This window comes from Rhamphochromis sp. 'chilingali', assembly GCF_963969265.1.
Source record: "Rhamphochromis sp. 'chilingali' genome assembly, chromosome: 15".
In the NCBI taxonomy this organism is placed as follows: Eukaryota; Metazoa; Chordata; class Actinopteri; order Cichliformes; family Cichlidae; genus Rhamphochromis; species Rhamphochromis sp. 'chilingali'.
Window position 1 is genome coordinate 35,326,350 of NC_137942.1, and position 20,261 is coordinate 35,346,610.

General features: G+C 40.8%; 1 protein-coding gene across 1 annotated transcript in view; it reads left to right on the forward strand.

The window, feature by feature from the left end:
* The first annotated feature begins 314 nt into the window (after nucleotides 1-314).
* Nucleotides 315-20,261, forward strand: part of LOC308410894 (protein NLRC3-like) — a 23,803-nt gene continuing 3,856 nt past the window's right edge. The window contains exons 1-7 of the mRNA XM_080904556.1: nucleotides 315-1,309; nucleotides 2,980-3,109; nucleotides 4,459-4,537; nucleotides 4,699-4,885; nucleotides 5,015-6,815; nucleotides 7,726-7,899; nucleotides 8,173-8,346. Of these exons, the coding sequence (XP_080760682.1) occupies nucleotides 2,991-3,109; nucleotides 4,459-4,537; nucleotides 4,699-4,885; nucleotides 5,015-6,815; nucleotides 7,726-7,899; nucleotides 8,173-8,346 (2,534 nt within the window). The 5' untranslated portion in view covers nucleotides 315-1,309; nucleotides 2,980-2,990. The remainder of the gene's footprint in view (nucleotides 1,310-2,979; nucleotides 3,110-4,458; nucleotides 4,538-4,698; nucleotides 4,886-5,014; nucleotides 6,816-7,725; nucleotides 7,900-8,172; nucleotides 8,347-20,261) is intronic.

Below are 20,261 nucleotides of genomic sequence, written 5' to 3' on the forward strand. Positions count from 1 at the left end.
ATTCAGTTTAAATTCAGGGACACGGAGCCCCTGTTGATCCTCTACCTAATCACACGAGCCACGGTGTGAGAACGGGTGTGGGTCTCAATCAGCCATTGTGAGATCTAGCCCCACCCCATCATGTGATTTCCTGTGATCAAATGTCCCAGGATGTAAGTGGGCGTTAAGACGTCCATGTCCCTCTTCAAGCAACTTAAAGAAGTCCAGACGCTTTTCTTTCCAAGCTCCTTCAACAACATCATTCATAGAACAACTTCCAGCTTCTTTTGCTCGGCTACAGTTTGGATGGATTTGCAGATGCAACAAGACTAAAATGGTTAGGGTCAGGAGGTCAAAGGTCAGAGCTCCTGTGGGTCTGAGGGCGGCCTCACGCTGGAGAAGGATGAAGGAGTCTGACCTGAGCCAGTGTTTGACATGAACACATCAGCACTGCTGTCAGTGAGCCTAACGACAGCCGTTAGCATCATTTCAGTGTTTCAGTCATAAAAACACTTCCTGTCTCTGTGGTGGTTACAGTGACATCATGCAGTTTGTGCTTTGACCTCCAGAGGGCGACAAATCAGCACAGACAGAGAGCTCCATTCAAACTTTGCTGCCATCAGGAATAATTCTTCAAATATAATCATCAGTGTTTGAGCAGTTATGATATCAGGGACAATCTAGACATGTGTGACAATACTGAACATGTCACATGACACACCTCAAACATCATGTGATCCACTCTCAGTCTGCACTTTCATTCATGACTTCAACAGGTTGAAATGAGCTTTGAAGAAACATTCAGTGAAATAAATCTTTCATGGATTCATGTGAGCAGCAGATGAACTTTGTACCAACAACATCTTCAATAACAGAGTCTGAATGAAGCTCAGGTGTTGATGCTGCTCACTGATTGGACGCTTGCTTTCAGCTCTGCTCTCAGTCTTTACTGCACAGGTGAAGGTAGAAAGTGTGACTGGATCTATAGACTGGAAACAGAGAAACATGCTGAACATTTGAAGCTTTGCAGCAGAAATGTTCATGTTACAAATACAGCAGAGCTGATCTGGGATCAGTGTGTTCACACCTGCAGCTACAACAAGGTTTCATGTCTCCACACGTCAGCATGTGAACTTTACTCTGACTCAGTCTGAGCAGTCAGACGGCATATTTTTAAAGTTAACACATCAGCACACACAGAGCTGAGCCCCTCCCACCTGTGCTGAGTTTCAGGTGGAGCCCCGCCTCCTTCCAGGAAGCAGCTCACCTGTGTGTCCGTGTTTAGTGTCCAGGTGTGGAGTGGAGCTTGTTGTTGGTGTGTGAAGAAACTGTAAGTTTGCTTTGTTTCCTCCTTTAACAGTTTGTCTTTAGGAACTTTACTGTTTGTTCAGCTCGTGTTTGATTTCTTCACACAACAAACTGTGTGTGTTTGTATTTCCGGTCTCTCCATTAAAGTCAGTGTGTAATGTTTCCTGGCTAACATCAGCTGTGTGCAGCTTAGTTCAGCACAAATCTGCCGCTCCATAGTTCACGGTAACGGACTCACAGCTGGACCAACGAGGCCGAGTGTGTCCGCCACTCTGAGCTACGTTCGTGTTTGTGTACTTGTAGTTTGTACTTTGAGTTCACTCAGAGCCCACAGAGGACGCAGCGTACGTGATGACGTCACAGCCCTTTACCTCCTTTACTGTCACTGTGATTAATATTTACACACGAGACACCTGCAGAGCTCTGACGCTAAGCTAGCACACAGCATGCTAACACTAAGCTAAAGCTAGGCTAGCCAAGAACCCAGAGTGAGGTTAAAGCTGAGTAAACACTGACCCCAGACCAGCACCGTGATAAAGTGAGCTGCTGCTGCTGAACTTGAACAGGTAACAAAGTGATGAGCAGTCAGGCTGCAGGTTTCTACCTGTTCATGTTTCTACAGTAGAATCACTTTGAAGTGTCTTTGTGCTGTTTCATCTTTGATTTGTGTTCATAAACACTCAGAGAAACATCACGTGACCTCATCAGGATCTGTGTTGGTGTGTGGGGCTGTACCTCAGCTTTATGTTGTTACATGCTCATTTGTTCATTTTAACATCAAAGTAATGTTATGAGGAGTAATGAAGTAACGTACTCCATTACTTTTAATCAAAGTGTTCTGTGTAATATGTGTAATAATGACTGTTTTGAGTAATGACCAACACTGATCACAACAAAGAGGAAATGCCTCCAACATGCACAAACATTTGAGCCACAACATGCAGTTAATGTGCACAAATGTCTTTGATATGCTGCTCAGTGATGGTGGTGACTGTCAGAGCAGAGCTACTGAGAATCAATAAGTAATATCAATGATGGGATCAGAATCACTAAATTCTTCTCATCCCTGTCAGTATCATACATGTGCTGTATAATGTGATAAATGTAGAGGTGCTGGCTGTTCTCTCACTCTGCTGTTTAGCTGTAAAGGACGCCTCCCTGCCTTTGTCTCATTCATGACCTTTAATAGTCTCTTCTAACATGCAGAGATCTGTATGATCTGTTTCATAGAGTCTAACCAGCCTGTACAGGTAACAACAACAGTCACTGCATCACTGACACACAAACGTCATCTCTGTCAATAACAACATTCATACATGGAATAAAAACACATCAGTGGATCATTGCTGGAGCTGATGTTTGTGCTCCTGGTGCAAAGGCTCTCAGTTTCCTCCTTGAAATAACATCAGTGGTGGGTCAGCGACATGCTTTCTTTCCCTCTCAGGTTTAAATATCTGGGACTCTCCACCGTTTGGTTTTAGAGCTGAAGAAGCTTCTCGGATGAAACGTCTTCCAGAAACTTAAAGACGTCTCTTTTCTCTCCAAGCTCCTTAGATCACATGACCTGGATGACTGAACCTACAGACATATTGACCTGGTTTCATGGTCACATGACAGGTCAGAGGTCAGCGACTGTAACTCAGTTCCTCCTGTTAATGTGAACTCACTGAGTGTTTGTGGTTTACCTCTCAGACTGACTGAAGATGATGATGGAGGAAGAGGAGGACAGAGCAGAGTCTGCAGGGTCCAGCTGTCCGTCTGTGAGGAGTGACCGGTCCAAAGATTATAATCCAGACTTCAGTGGTGAACCTGGAGCAACGAGGTCAGAGAGCTGAACTCACTGAGTAACAGAAATAATTCTGCACTGACATTATAATCAGTGTTGACTCTGGTTGATTGTCTGACTGTGTTTGTGAGCTGAGAGGAAATGAAAATGAGTTTGTAACAAAAATCAGTTTTGTCCAGTTTTCCTGTAAAAAGCTGAACTCTAATCTAAGAGGATGTTACTGACAGGAAACAGCTGCATTATCTGCAGTCTGTGTGATCACAGCTGCTTCAATCATGTTTGTGTCTGCAGAGGTCAGAGGTCACAGTCTGCAGGGTCCAGCTGTCCGTCTGTGAGGAGTGACCGGTCCAAAGGTCTACCTCCAGGCTTCAGTGGTGAACCTGGAGCAACGAGGTCAGAGAGCTGTGATGACTCCTTTACATGTTTGTGTTTCCTGGATAAATATGACCTGAAACATCCTCAGATTGTTACAAAGATTCATTAAAAAGAAAACAATGAAAGAGAAAAGATCCAAATGTTCGACTTGGTCATTTGCTGTTTGAGGACAGTGATGCTCATATCTGTGGGGAAAGTGTGACCTGAGTGGGTTCATGTTTGTCTTTAAAGAACAGAGCTGCTCTGATTCTCTTTGTGTCTGATCTGTTAAACAGTCTGAGAGGTCACACAGAGACCCAGCAGCTAAAGCCTGGATCATACTGGCTGCTGTTACTCCATCAGGACAACACTGAACCACAGTGGTGTGGATGTAGTGGATAAATCCCACCATACTGATGCTCAGAGTTAACCACAGGGAACAAAACCAGATGTTACCTTCAGATTGTGACCTTTGGAGTGGACGATGCAGATTTCAATAGAGAATAAATGTTGTTGTTTTTCAGCTGTGAAGAAAGAATCTAATTTTCTGAACTTAAGAATTTATGATGCTGGAAACAACATGGAGACTATAACACAACATTTCCACTGTGTTCATAGAATGAATGTAAAACTGTCAGACATTCATTAAATATGCAAAATGTCTACAGAAGCATCAGAGGGTCAGACGTGAAGCACTCAGTGATTTTGATCAAATGACTCATCAGTTATTGATCTGTACTACACTGATCTACCACGTTAGTAAAGCTGGTGTTCTGGTGGTGGAGGGAGACTCGGATCATGTTCTGGTTTTGGAGCAGTGATCTGCTGATGGTTCAGTTTGATGAGCTTCTTCAAAATCATCCCTGACATCACCACTGAAAGGACGTCCATGAAAACAGACTGAAAATTACTGATATGTTCACAATCTGAGAGTTTAAAACTTGACAGACTTGATTCAGATGAAGTTATTTGAGCAGAAACTCCTGGATCTTTATCCTGTGTTGATCTAATCCTTCATGGTTCCTCCACAGAGTGGACCAGCAGAGCTCAGAGGTTCCCAGTGGTCAGTCTGCCCAGCAGCATCAAACACAGCTGGACTCCATATTTATGGTCTGTACATGTACAACAACTACTGTTACATCTGTTCTGTTCACAGTCATCTCCATGCTGCTCTTTGTAGACCAGTGGATCGTCAGTGTGTCCAACATGGATCTGATGTTTGGCTCCATGATTTCAGTCTGATTGGCTCATTCATAAATATTCTGTTCCAGCTGCTGGAGGACAACATCATCACTTTTGTGAAGAACGAGCTGAAGAAGATCCAGAAGGTTCTGAGTCCAGGTTACCCAGAATGCTTAGAGAGTCAGAGGAGCAGCAGCAGAGAGGCGTTTGTGAAGATCACAGTGGACTTCCTGAGGAGAATGAAGCAGGAGGAGCTGGCTGACCGTCTGCAGAGCAGTAAGAGGATTTATCTAAAGATTTAAGCTGCTGGATAAATGAGACATTTTCCAGAGATGGAAGATGGAGCAACATGTTTTAAAGATTAGTTCTTTTTGGAATTGAGTGTTTATTTTTCTTCTCATTCAGAACTTCAAGCTGCAGTTTGTCATCGTAACCTTAAATCCACCCTGAAGAAGAAGTTCCAGTGTGTGTTTGAGGGCATCGCTAAAGCAGGAAACCCAACCCTCCTGAATCAGATCTACACAGAGCTCTACATCACAGAGGGAGGGACTGCAGAGGTCAATGATGAACATGAGGTCAGACAGATTGAAACAGCATCCAGGAAACCAGACAGACCAGAAACAAGAATCAGACAAGAAGACATCTTTAAAGCCTCACCTGGAAGAGACGAACCAATCAGAACAGTGCTGACAAAGGGAGTGGCTGGCATTGGGAAAACAGTCTTAACACAGAAATACAGCCTGGACTGGGCTGAAGACAAAGCCAACCAGGACATCCAGTTCATATTTCCATTCACTTTCAGAGAGCTGAATGTGCTGAAAGAGGAAAAGTTCAGCTTGGTGGGACTTGTTCATCACTTCTTTACTGAAACCAAAGAAGCAGGAATCTGCAGCTTTGAAGACTTCCAGGTTGTGTTCATCTTTGATGGTCTGGATGAGTGTCGACTTCCTCTGGACTTCCACAAAACTACAATCCTAACTGACCCTAGAAAGTCCACCTCAGTGGATGTGCTGCTGATAAACCTCATCAGGGGGAAACTGCTTCCCTCTGCTCGCCTCTGGATAACCACACGACCTGCAGCAGCCAATCAGATCCCTCCTGACTGTGTTGGCATGGTGACAGAGGTCAGAGGGTTCACTAACCCACAGAAGGAGGAGTACTTCAGGAAGAGATTCAGAGATGAGGAGCAGGCCAGCAGCATCATCTCCCACATCAAGACATCACGAAGCCTCCACATCATGTGCCACATCCCAGTCTTCTGCTGGATCACTGCTACAGTTCTGGAGGATGTGCTGGAAACCAGAGAGGGAGGACAGCTGCCCAAGACCCTGGCTGAGATGTACATCCACTTCCTGGTGGTTCAGGCCAAAGTGAAGAAGGTCAAGTATGATGGAGGAGCTGAGACAGATCCACACTGGAGTCCAGAGAGCAGGACGATGATGGAGTCTCTGGGAAAACTGGCTTTTGATCAGCTGCAGAAAGGAAACCTGATCTTCTATGAATCAGACCTGACAGAGTGTGGCATCGATATCAGAGCAGCCTCAGTGTACTCAGGAGTGTTCACACAGATCTTTAAAGAGGAGAGAGGACTGTACCAGAACAAGGTGTTCTGCTTCATCCATCTGAGTGTTCAGGAGTTTCTGGCTGCTCTTCATGTCCATCTGACCTTCATCAACTCTGGACTCAATCTGCTGGAACAACAACAAACAACCTCTACATGGTCTAAACTATTTAACAAACTAAAACTTCAATCTCTCCACCAGAGTGCTGTGAACAAGGCCTTACAGAGTCCAAATGGACACCTGGACTTGTTCCTCCGCTTCCTCCTGGGTCTTTCACTGCAGACCAATCAGACTCTCCTACGAGGTCTGCTGACACAGACAGGAAGTAGCTCACAGACCAATCAGGAAACAGTCCAGTACATCAAGAAGAAGCTCAGTGAGAATCTGTCTGCAGAGAAAAGCATCAATCTGATCCACTGTCTGAATGAACTGGATGATCGTTCTCTAGTGGAGGAGATCCAACAGTCCCTGAGATCAGGAAGTCTCTCCACAGGTAAACTGTCTCCTGCTCAGTGGTCAGCTCTGGTCTTCATCTTACTGTCATCAGAAGAAGATCTGGATGTGTTTGACCTGAAGAAATACTCTGCTTCAGAGGAGGCTCTTCTGAGGCTGCTGCCAGTGGTCAAAGCCTCCAACAAGGCTCTGTGAGTAAATCTGTGATCATGTTTATTTTTAAAATGTTGATTAAAAGTGGTCATAGATTTCTTCCATGACAGATCCATGTCCTAAAACCATGAGACAGCGTAGTTGTATAGTATAAAAGAAAAAAGGAGAACTTTTGACCACAATATTGTAACTTGAATGAACTTTTGATACAGCCTTTAAACATAAAATTTATGAACAGAATCGGTGACAAAGGGCAGCCCTGGTGGAGCCCATCACCCACCGGACTTATTACTATCCAACGTATTGCCGGCTATGCCAACCAAGCTCTTGCAATGGTTGTAAAAGGATCGAATGGCCATAAAATGTTTCTCAGTTTTATTATTTTCAGTCACATCTGTTTTTGATTATTAACTGAATATTTTAAAATTCAGGCTTTTTATGTTATACAAAACATCATATTTTCTTATGATGTCTTGTATTGATTCTGAAGGAATAGTTTTCATCAGTATCGCAGATACCAGCCTGAATTTTACTTTGTATTGGATCAGAAAGGAAATCAGTGGCATCACACATCACTTACAGCAACTTCAGTACCACTCCATTTTAATAAACTGGGGGGAGGTGCACCAAGATTCAGTATGAGATAAAGAATTATTTTTAACTGTAAGGTTGGAGAAATCTGTTGTTGGAAATTGGAAGAACAGGTCATCTTAAAAATCACTGCATTGTAGTTTTATTCAGGCCCCTTCAATCTGTGATCGCTGTTGCTTTGCATTGTAAATGCTACTATTACAAAAGTCACAAATATTAGTGTATGTGTGTGTTGTTGGGTAATAAACCAAAAGAACAGAATCTACCAGCACCTCACTGATTTCTGCTTAAAAACAAAAAAGCAATAAAGCTCTGATTTGTTTGGTTGATCTTGTCTCCCTTCCACCTTGATTTCAGACTGAGTGGCTGTAACCTGTCAGACAGAAGCTGTGAAGCTCTGTCCTCAGTCCTGAGCTCCCAGTCCTCCCATCTGACAGAGCTGGACCTGGGTAACAACAACCTGCAGGATTCAGGAGTGAAGCTTCTGTCTGCTGGGATGAAGAGTCAATACTGCAAACTGGAAACGCTGAGGTCAGATCAAGCAATATCGATTTTTTTTTCATCAATTAACATCATTTAATCAATTTCATTTGGAAAAAATTAACAGTGTTTATGTTTTGTTTTTTTAATGAATCCATCCAAATCACACTAAACTGCCACATTTGTCTTTTGTAACATGAGGCAATAAGGATTCCAGCATGTCCTGAAACAGTGTTGAAATATTGTAAATGTAGTAGCTCCTCATGGCACCATGAATATACTTTAACACAAGTGTTTCATGTCTTCTTGTCATCCTTTCTTCAGACTGAGTGGCTGTAACCTGTCAGACAGAAGCTGTGAAGCTCTGTCCTCAGTCCTGAGCTCCCAGTCCTCCCGTCTGACAGAGCTGGATCTGGGTAACAACAACCTGCAGGATTCAGGACTGAAGCTTCTATTTTCTGCAGTGGAGAGTCCAAAGTGTACACTTGGGATTCTCAGGTCAGGATTCAGTCTTTTCTGATGATGATTTAAAACCTGAGTCAGGTCGATAAATGGCTTACTCATTTACAACAGACATGATTTGTCAAATCACCTTATATCTAACCCAAAGGTCCTGTGTTTTACTACTTAGATTTTTTAGTAAAACACAGGACCTCTTAATATTTATCTAAGAGACCATATATAATTTTTTTCCCTGGATCATGTGTGTACCCTCCTGGTTGGAGCTCCAGCAGCCTGTATCAGTGAATGGGACTTTAAATGAAATTGCTGCCGCTGTCAGGAAGAGGTCTGAGTGACACACAAAACAGAAAATATGAGCACTGCATGTGTCTGAGGCTACTCAGATACAGACCTGAACTAGAAAAATTTGCATTTCCTGCGAAAATGCTGTGTGGATGCCTTAACGTTGAAGATGTCTGCTGAAAAAAGCTGAAAAAGTTGAAAACAAAAAACATTGCCCTGAGCAGGATTCGAACCTGGCCCTCCTGGTCAAAGGGCAGCTATTTAGCTCACTGAGCCAAACACTTTCTCACAAAGAAAAGGTGAAGAGATTGACAATTGTGCTAGCAGAATTTGGGCAAAAAAAGGGGGTGAAAATTCTGCTGAAAAGAGTTCAATCAGCAGAATTTCTGCTGAAAAGAGGTGAATGAGCAGAATTCTGCTGAAAAGAGTTTTTTTCTGAAAACAGCAGAAAAAACTGAAAATTTTGCTGAAAAGAGTTGAATGAGCAGAATTCTGCTGAAAAGAGGTTTTTGCTGAAAAAGAGCTGAAAAAGTTTGGATTTGTGCTGAAAAGGGGTTAAAAAAACTGAAAATTTTGCTGAAAAGGGGTGAAAAAAATGAAATTTGTGTTGAAAAGAGTTTAAAAAAAGTTTAACTGTTAAGTGAAAGAAATGTTGCCATAAGCTGGATTTGAACCCAGGCCTCCCAGTCTGAGAACGGATGCTTATCTCACTGAGGTAAAACACAGCTCAGCCCATCATGCAAAATCAGTGACCACATTGATAATGTGTTCCATTCATTTCAATGGTCAAAAGTCATAACACACATCAGCAGGAATAGCAGAATTTTTTAAAGTTTAAACATAGTATTTCTGCTAAAACTTAGTATTTATACTAAATAATATTTTTTTCCTGCCAAATCATAGCATTTGTGCTGGAACACAGAAAGTTCCACCAAATCATACAATTTGTACTAAAACATTATTTATGATTTAGCAGAAACATTGGGACTTGGTAGAAATACTATGATTTACATGAAATACTTTGACTTAGCAGAAGTACTACAATCTAGGAAAAAAGTACTAAAGCATAGCAGAAATTCTATCATTGAGCAGAATTACTAGGATTTAGAAGAAATACTAAGATTTGGCACAAACACTGATGTGGCTCAAGAACCTTTATTGTGCAGTTATACTATGATTTGGAAGAAATACTATACTTTGGCACAAATACTATGATTTGGAAGAAATACTATGTTTTAGCACAAATACTATGATTTGGCTCAAATACTATAACTATCCTCGGTCAGAAGGAGAGGCTGACATCCAGGGATTAGATTACCACAGGTGGAGTTTATTGCGGTCAGATGGATGGTACAGGGAGGTATGGCATACAGTAGGAGGATGTGGAGAGGTGATATGGTGTGGTTTCTATGATTAAGAACAGGGTATGCATTACAACATGCATACAGATTAAAGATTAAGAAAACTGGTAACAAATTCCTCCACTACAAATCAGTCTGATGCCACTTTTTACAGGGTTCCCGTTTACTAAGGCACTACCCAAAAGGCGCCACAAGAGGGCACTCCAACACAAGAGATGACCTATTTACACTGATGCACTTAGTAAACAGCCCCTACTTAGCCACTACATAATACAGTGATATTACAGTATACAAATTCACACAAATACTATGATTTGGCAGAAATACTATGACTGAGTAGTAATACTATAATATAACAGATAAAAAAAACTATTAAATTGCAGTAATTCTATGACTTGGCAGAGATACTACGTTTTAGCACAAATACTATAACAACGCAGAAATACTATGACTTAGTAGTAATACTATAACATAACAGTTCAATGTTCTTGCACAAATACCACAATATGGCAGAAATACTATGTTTTAGCAAAAATACTGTGATTTGGTGTAAATACTACGATTTGGCACACATACTATATTCCGCAGATACACTATAACATAACAGATATTCTACGACTTAGTAGTAATACTATAACATAACAGAATTATTAATTGGGCACAAATACCACGATTTGGCAAAAATACTATGATTGGGTACAAATACTATGATTTGGCAATAATACTGCATTTTAACACAACTACTGAGATTTGATTGAAATACTATGATTTAGAAGAAATACTATTACTCAATACAAATACGATGCTTTGCGACAAATACTATGTTTTGGTTCCAATACTATGATGTTCAACAAATACTATGATTTGGCACAAGAACTATGATTTAGTACAAATACTATGATTTGGCAGAAATACTATGCCTTAGTAGTAATACTATAACATAAGAGATATACTATGGTTTTGCAGACATACTATGTTTTTGCACAAATACCATGATTTGGCACAAATGCTATGATTTAGCAGAAATACTATGATTGGGTACAAATACTATGATTTGGCAATAATACTGCGTTTTAACAACAACTACTGAGATTTGATTGAAATACTATGATTTAGAAGAAATACTATGACTCCATACAAATACGATGCTTTGGCACAAATACTATGATTTGGCAGAAATACTATGACTTAGTAGTAATACTATAACATAACAGATTTCCTAAAAAAAACTATGAAATTGCAGTAATTCTATGACTTGGCAGAGATACTACGTTTTAGTACAAATACTATAACAATGCAGAAATACTATGACTTAGTAGTAATACTATAACATAACAGTTCAATGTTCTTGCACAAATACCACAATATGGCAGAAATACTATGTTTTACCACAAATACTGTGATTTGGTATAAATACTGCGATTTGGCACACATACTATGATTTGGCAGAAATACTATGCCTTAGTAGTAATACTATAACATAAGAGATATACTATGGTTTTGCAGACATACTATGTTTTTGTACAAATACCATGATTTGGCACAAATGCTATGATTTAGCAGAAATACTATGATTGGGTATAAATACTATGATTTGGCACAAGTACTATGATTTAGTACAAATACTATGATTGGGCAGAAGTACCATGTTTCAGTACAAATACTATGATTTGGCAGGAATACTCTGGTTTAGCAGAAATACTATGTTTTAACATAAATACTATCTTTTGGTAGAAATTCCTGCTAAAAGGTACTATTTCTGCGTTTTAGCAGAAATACTGTAATTTGGCATAAATACTATAATTTGGGATAAATACTATGATTTGGCACATATAATATATTCAGCACATATATTATAAAATAACAGAAATATTTGGCCAAAAAACCATGATTTTGCACAAATACCATGATTTTGCAAAAATACTATGAATTGGCAGAAATACTATGATTTAGCAGAAGTACTAAGATGTAGTAGAAGTACTTTGCTTTAGCAGAAATACTATGATTGAGGAGTAATACCTAAACATAGGAGAAATATTGATACACAGACACACATACACAGACAGTAAAGGGAACAGGAGCTGTGGAGAGTCTGGGCTTGGTATATGTAGGTCAGTTAAATTAGCTGCACCTGCTGTAGTCAGCCCTTACACACACAGACACAGAGAGAGGTGTGAGTTTTCTTCAGTGTATTTCTGACATTCAGGATTCCACTCGAACAAATGGCCATAATTTCCTAACCGTAGAGGCTAGAACGGTCATTCAGGCATCGTTTTATTCAGAAGAGATGGGGGAATCTTCAGGTCTTCATAATTCAAAGATAAAACATAAATTATTAAAGATATATGACTTGTAATACACTGTAACTGAGTAGAGGCGAAGCAAAAACTGCCTTGACTTGCGCTCAAACAACCTTTGGTAACTCTAAATCTATATGGAGCATCAAAATCATTCTTTCACCGTAAGAAACAGCAGGCTTTGGTGAACAGTCATGGAAATTTTCAGGGCTCTGTGGAAATCCATCAAAAAGATATGACGAGAGAAAAAAGTGGTTCATTTCCAGAGATTGAAATCTGATGAAATCTGAGCGAGGGACAAATTTCCTACCCTCAAACAAGTCCAACTCATTTCAGAACGGTAATAGGTGAGAAAGAAATTCTTGAATTGTGAGTGTCAGGAGTGTCTGAACATATACGGGGACAAGCCTCATGTCTTAACTTCGCTTCGTTAAGGAGATATGACAATTTGAAAATGCCTCTCATTAGAGAAATCCAGCGGTGATTTTGAACAAACTCTCCATTGAGTTTATATGGAGAGTTTTCTGACTTTGTGTTACTCTGAGGAGATTTGCAAAATATCTATGAGTCCCACAACAATGATAGTGACATTTTCTGAAAGCCAGCAAAAATACCTACGTTTTGATGTATAATTTGTGGGGCTTGAGTGGAAATTGAGCGAGTAGCAAGAAGTTGTTTGGACATGAAGAGAAAATTCAAACAGTTTCACTGTCCCCTCTGAGTTAATTGCATAGCAACCATAGCAACGCATGTATTTTCTGAAAAATCACAATTTTGCAACTGAAAACTCAAAGAGGGATAAGATTAAAACGGTAGAAGATCTGAAAAAGCTGAATCATACAGGAATAGCCAAATCATTTGAGAACATTTTAAAGTTTGAATGGAGTTTCTAGGTGAAAGTATGAGGCAGTAGTTAAGTTTCAAAGACAAGAAAGTTTTAGCAGAATTGTGGAAGTTTCCCATTCATTTCAATGGGACAAATTAAAGGAAAAAAGTGTAATATTTTAAAAAGTATAATAGTAATAAACACCAAAAGTCATAGCCGGCATTAGCAGAAAGAGCAGAACAGTTTAGAGTTTGAACGGTGAAAATAGCACAAAAATTGTGGAAGTAGATCCACGGCAAAAAGTGTACGGAAACACCCGGAATAATAATAAAGAAGAAAGAGAAACAGGATCTCAATAGTGTGGATGCCTATTAAGGCATCCACACAATGAGACACTAACTTTGTCTCTGAGAGATAACTTTTATTATTAAATACACTTCATTTCTCATCTGTGTAGAGAATGTAGAGTTTGACATGCTAATATTACAAAATGAAAAATCACACTGAGTCACAAAGAAATTGTTTTGGAGTATTTATGGTTCAGCTGATGAAATTGTTCAAACAAACCAGTAATTTACACCGAAACAGCACAAGTGAAACTTTTTCGAGGGACTTACACTAAGCTTGTCCTGGTACACCTGTAGAGCCCAGCTTCTATGGACCATGAGCTTAAGTTCTGTGCTGCTCTGATTTATTGCCTGTGCTGTCTTTCAGTTCAGCTTTGTCGAGTCTCTGGTAGGATTTCTTTTACATGACCTGTGTAAAAACAAAACAGGAAACACATTAAGCTGAAGTAAGATGCACAATTTGAAAAATGGGGCACAAAAAATGTTGCTGCTTTCTGGAAAGTGCGTCTAAGAAGACCCAATGGAGAAAGTGAAGAGAAAAAGCAAAGATTAAGAAGAAGAAAATGGCAGAGGCAGTTTCTCTTGGACTGCCTGCAGATGGGGTGAGACTCTAGAAACAGGGATGATTGGAGAAAATGCAAAGAGGCCATAGGATAAACCAGGAGATGAATACTCTGGTGTTCTGGGGATAGTGGGAGTGAGAGGGAGAGATGCCAGTAAATGATTTCAAGGATAAATTTGAGAGAATCAGAGCTAAGAAACCAAAGCAAGTGGGGAACTACAAACATATGGACAGACTCATAATTAGGCCAAAGACACATTAAAGCAATTATTACAGGTTTAGAAACAGGGATGGATATGAAGGAGCTTAGCATGAATTTGCATTGAGGAAAGAATAGCAACGAGCATCAGAGGAAACAGTTAGGAAAACTAAAAGGATGTACTGGCAGGAATACTGCAGTACTTTAGGAAGAACTACCGTATTTCCCAGACTACAGAGCGCACCTGAATATTAGCCGCACAAGCTAAAATCAGGGGAAAATCCTGTTTTGTACATACATTAGCCGCACCTGACTAAAAGCCGCAGGTGTTTCAATGTTGACTTATCATATGTAAGAGAATATGCACAAAGCGAATTGTCAGGAAAGAGATGGCTGTTTGGAGACACACCCCTTTTATTAATATTTTGAAAAACAAGTTATGGGTACATATTTGCATAACTTTTTAGGTATATGTACAAGTAGCGGTAATTACAAGTACAAAACATGTGCTGTGTTTCATAAATGAGTAACAAATGTAGTACATAACAATAACCTACAGCACACCAGAACAATTGATTCGGACTACCTTTTAGGCTCAGGTGCAGTGACACGGCTTTAACAAGAAGAAAAGTCAGTCATTCACCACCATCTTCCTGCGCACTAAAACCACCAAAGTCCTCTCCTCCAGTGTCGGAAACAAACAGGCTCAGGGTGGCTTCGTCATCCACTCTCAGCTTCTTTCTTTCGTTGTCACTTTCAAAACCAAAGAAATCCTTGTTGTCAGTGTCAGAGTCGAACACCCTCAGAAGGGCCGTGGCGGTGTCCTCCTCTCCATCATGCAGCATTCAGCCCTTCGAAATCTGTTGGTGATCGTGGATGTTTTCACACTTTTCCACGCTGTCAGAATCCAATGGTGGAGTTGGGCATAACTTGCTTTTTGCAAGTTTATCGCCGCTCATCATCCACGCCTCCAGCTGAACGGGTAGCGCTACTTTGAAGTTTGTTTTTCGCGCTACCTCGTACTGCACTACGTTGCCTGACGGATGGACATGTGACCAACATACCACTCTTGAACCCCGATCCTTCCGCCAGGCAACGTAGTGCCGTACAACAGCGGAACAAACAAAACAAATCCGCTCATGGACAATCCATAGAAAAGCCGCACCTGACTAAAAGCCGCAGGGCTCAAAGCTTGTGCAAAAAGTAGCGGCTTATAGCCCGACAATTACGGTACACCAGTTCAGAATGTGTGGAGTACAGTTAAGAACATGAATGCAGACAGGAAACAACAGCAGCTGTTGTAAAGTAAATTCAAACTCCTTCATTAAATGCAGCTGGTTGAGTTGAAAACAATGGAGAATGATTGTGTTACGTTGTTTATTCTCTATAGAAATGGAGCAGGAGTGCATGCAGAGCTGGACGTGGGCTGTATATACATGCGTGTATCTGTTTTGTCTGTGAGCAGAGAAAACAAAGCGCTGGAAATGTCATATTGAAATGTTAAATCAGGAAAATCCTGGAGAAGAGGATAGTTCTAATGTTCAGTTTGTAATGTTGAATTCAACACAGCTCTTAAATGCATAAAAATGACTTCACCTGACGTCAGACTGAACAATCGGATTAGCTACTGATATTGATTTAACCCTTTAAGACCTACCATAGAACCAAGTCCGCCAGAGCTTATATTATATTTTTACATGCTGTAGAGCCATTTTTGGGAGCATTTCAAGTTGCTATACATCAATACAACCATTACAGCCTAAATTTTAATAATATGTATGTATTAAGTGCATAGTAATTACATAAATTGCAAAAAAGTGCAATAAACTACAAAAAAATTGAAAATCGTTTTTGTTTTTTTAACATATATTTCTAGTTAGAGAAATTTAAGAGGCTTATCCCTCAAAACTGTAAATACAAAAAAGTTGCACAAAATAGTTTCCCACCTCAGGAAATTTATTTTGAGTGCCTTCATAGTTTTATTTTTGAAATACACCAATTTTTATATACTGCAGGAAAAACGAAAATAAATATTATACTGCAAATTTGCAAAATAACAGCATCTGCATCAAAATAAACTATTTCCAGCAGAGCAATATGAGTCCTAAGCATATGTGGAAGGAAACTGTAACCTAGGACAAGCTGATGGCATAAGATGTAAATACAACTCCTCAGGTTTCATATGCAAAAAAAATTATTGCGCTAGCTCACGTGATTACAGTGCTACCGGGATTTAAAAATAGTTGCGCAAAACGGAGTGTGCCCACTCTGACCAGTTTTAAAGGGTTAAAGCAAGAAAATATGGTATTAGCATTAGATGCCAATTCCTATTAACCTTAAATTAGCATTACCTGCTAATGGCAGTCTACTTAGCATTAACTCCTCACTAATGTAATGCTAATTCACATCAAATTATCTTTAGCTTTAGCATTAGCTGCTAGCTTCAGCCTACCTAGCACTAGCTGCTCACATTGTTAAAAGGGAAGAGAAAACGATATTAGCATTAGCTTGTAATAATTATTCACCCCTAATTAGAATTAGCCACTAATGGCAGCATACTTAGCATTAACTCCTCACATCGTTATAATGCAAATGATGCTAACTTGCATTAAATTAGACTGCTGTTATTAGCTAATGCTATTTAGCAGTAGCTGCTCACATTGCTATAAAGCAAAGGAAAACGATATGAGCATTAGGTTCTAATGCGTATTTGCCTTAAATTAGACGTAGGTGGGCAGCACGGTGGCACGATGGTTAGCACTGTTGCCGCACAGCAAGAAGGTCCTGAGTTCAATTCCACCATCAGGCCGGGGTCTTTCTGTGTGGAGTTTGCATGTTCTCCCCGTGTTTGCGTGGGTTCCCTCCGGGTACTCCGGCTTCCTCCCACCGTCCAAAGACATGCAGCTTGTGGGGATAGGTTAATTGGATAATCCAAATTGCCACTAGGTGTGAATGTGCGAGTGAATGTGAGTGTGAATGGTTGTCTGTCCCTGTGTGTTAGCCCTGCGACAGACTGGCGACCTGTCCAGGGTGTACCCCGCCTTTCGCCCTATGACAGCTGGGATAGGCTCCAGCGCCCCCCGCGACCCTGAAAAGGATAAGCGGAAGCGAATGGATGGATGGATGGATGGATAGACGTAGGTGCTAATGGCGGCCTACTTAGCATTAGCAGCTCAGATGTTGTAATGCTAGGGAAAAGAGTGTTAGCATTAGCCGTTCACAATGTTATGAAGTTAAGGGAAATAGTGTTAGCATTAGCTACTCACATTGTTAAAAAGTGTTAGCATTAGTGCATAATGCTAATTCACATCAAATTAGCATTAGTTAATAACGGCAGCCTATTTAGCATTAGCAGATAATGTTGACCTTGGCCCACTGGAAAAGTTCAGAACTAAAGATTTAGGAGTGTTTCTCGATAGCTCTTTCTCGTTTGAGAAACAAATAAATTCTGTTATTAAAACCAGCTGTAAGGTTTATATTGTTGATTGTCATTTATGCTTAGAAATATTTACTCATATATGCTTAGAGTTGTATAATCGATTGCATGATGATAGAGGTTTGATCCTGAGTAGTCTGTAAAGACTCTGTGTGCCTTCCAGAGTGCTCTGGCATGCACACACCACTTGGGGCCATGAGAGAGGTCGTACCCTCTGATTTATGGTGTAGGACAGGGGTCTCAAACTCAATTTAGCTGGGGGCCGCTGCAGGCAGAGTCTGGGTGAGGCTGGGCCGCATTAGGTTTTCCACAAGAAAGGCATGGTTAAAAAATTCCAATCTTCTCAAATCTCTTTATTTTTATTTTTTAACACAAAATATTAAAAATAAATAAACAAATTAAGAATTAATAAGAAAAAAAATCAATCTGTAATACATAAATAAAATAATAATAAGATATTTTTAGTCAGTGAACTTGTGTGTATCTTTCAGTCTTCTATATCTGCTGTATTTAGATTGAAATGTCTGTATTAACAGTTCTATAACCTTCTTCTGAACATGAATGGAACACTGTAGAAAATGAACTGTTCTTCTGAACATGGCTTCTCTTGCCTACTCCTTGCTGCTAGAGACCTGGCAGCGTTTCCTCTCGCATAGCCGAGCCAGATTTGGCCTGAGGGAGGAAGCAGTTGCGACCCTCAGTACGTCTTGAAGATGATCATCCGTAAGTCTGGACCTGTACTTGGACTTATTGAAGTTCAAAGTGGAGAAGAGCTTTTGGCACAAGTATGTGCTACCAAAAAGGCACATGGTCCGCTTGAACATTCGGGAAAGCCGAGGGAAACTAGGGCTCAATTCTCTCAAAAATTGTCCAAGCTTGTCTGCTTTTCCACTCACCTCCCTGAACTTTGCTTTGAGTTCAGAGTTGCACTGCAGCTCAATGAGCTCCATTTGAAGCACAGAAGGGGCATCTTGCACATCAAAGGAGAAGGGGTCCGCAAAAATGTGAAAGGTGGCTCTGTGTGTCTTGAAGTCAGCAAATCTGTGATCAAATTCCTCCTGTAGCCTCAAAATGACATCAACATACTCGTCAGCACTGAATGGTGTGCCTGCATCCACGAGTGCCTTGCATGCTGGGAAATGGCAAAGGTTTGTCTGAGAGAGCTGAGCTTTCCAGAGCGCCAGTTTTGTGGAGAATGCTCTCACGTTGTCATAGGCAGCACTGACAAGTTGCCCCTGGCCTTGTAACGTCTTGTTCAGTACATTAAGCTCATGTGTCATATCAACAAGAAAAGCTGAGTCCATGAGCCATTTTGGGATCAGTTAGCACAGGAACACTAACTCCATCCTTCTCCATGAAGGCTTCACTTCTGCTCTCAACTCAAAAAGTCTCTTTAATACATTTCCCCTGCTGAGCCAACGTACCTCAGTGAAGTCGAGCACATCCCCATATTCTGACTCCATTTCCTCTAGAAAAGCACAGAACCTTCGGTGCTTTAAGCCCCTGGATCTGATTTGGTTGATGCATTTCACAACAATAGACATCACATTGTCAAACTTCAGGCATTTGCTGCAAAGGACCTGCTGATGGATGATGCAGTGCAGAGCAATGGCCTCCTCCACGCCTTCCTCTTCCAGTTTGTTTTGTGCCACCAGTCCATGTTTCCTCCCTGTCATTGATGGCGCTCCATCTGTTGTTATTCCAACAAACCTCTTCCATGGCAAACCAACATTCTCAATGGCATCACACAGCTTGTAAATATCTGCTGAGCGGTGGTCTGGCCATGCATTGGAATTACTGTGAGCAGCTCCTCCATCACTTCAAAACTGTCATCAACACCACGGACATACATTGGGAGCTGGGCAGTGTCGGTGATGTCTGTGGTCTCATCAAGAGCGACTGAGTATACACTGAAACATTTGGCTTTCTCACACAGTTGGTCATAAATGTCACTTGACAGGTCAGAAATGCGATCTGCTGCGGTGTTGGCAGAAAGGCTGATGTTGCTAAACTGACCTTTCTTTCCCGGACAGACTATATTTGCAGCCTGCAATATGCACTTTTAGACAAATGCACCTTCTGTGAATGGCTTCCCTGCTTTAGCAATCATCTCACTAACCACGTGGCTCCGACTGCTGCATTATTCTCTTTGGTTGCTTTCTTGGAGAAATCTTGCTGCCTCAGTAGATCTGTTTTAAGACTGGCAACCCGGTTCGCTCTCTCGTCTCCCTGGTATTTTGCATCCAGCTCAGCATGTCTAGTTGTGTAATGACGTTTCAAATTGTATTCCTTGTGCAGCGCAACTTTCTCTGTGCAAATAAGACAGGTCGGGGTGCCCCTGTGCTCAACAAAGAAATATTGCATTGCCCACTTTTCCTGAAATTGTCGGTGCTCATCACCAACCTTTCTCTTCACCGCAGGCTTTGAAAAAGACATGTTTGGGGCTATGTGACATTTATAATTCTACTTGGTGTCACTGTCGCATTGAAGTTTCAATCAAGCGTTTAGCCGACGGACGGGGAACGTCTCAACGCGTAGAGAACGTCATTTCTGCTTCTTTTTCTTGCAACCGTAGCACGGCGATCGGCAGATAAAAAGCCGGTAGCAGTCTCCTTTGTTTTTACGCTCGATGTTCATGTCT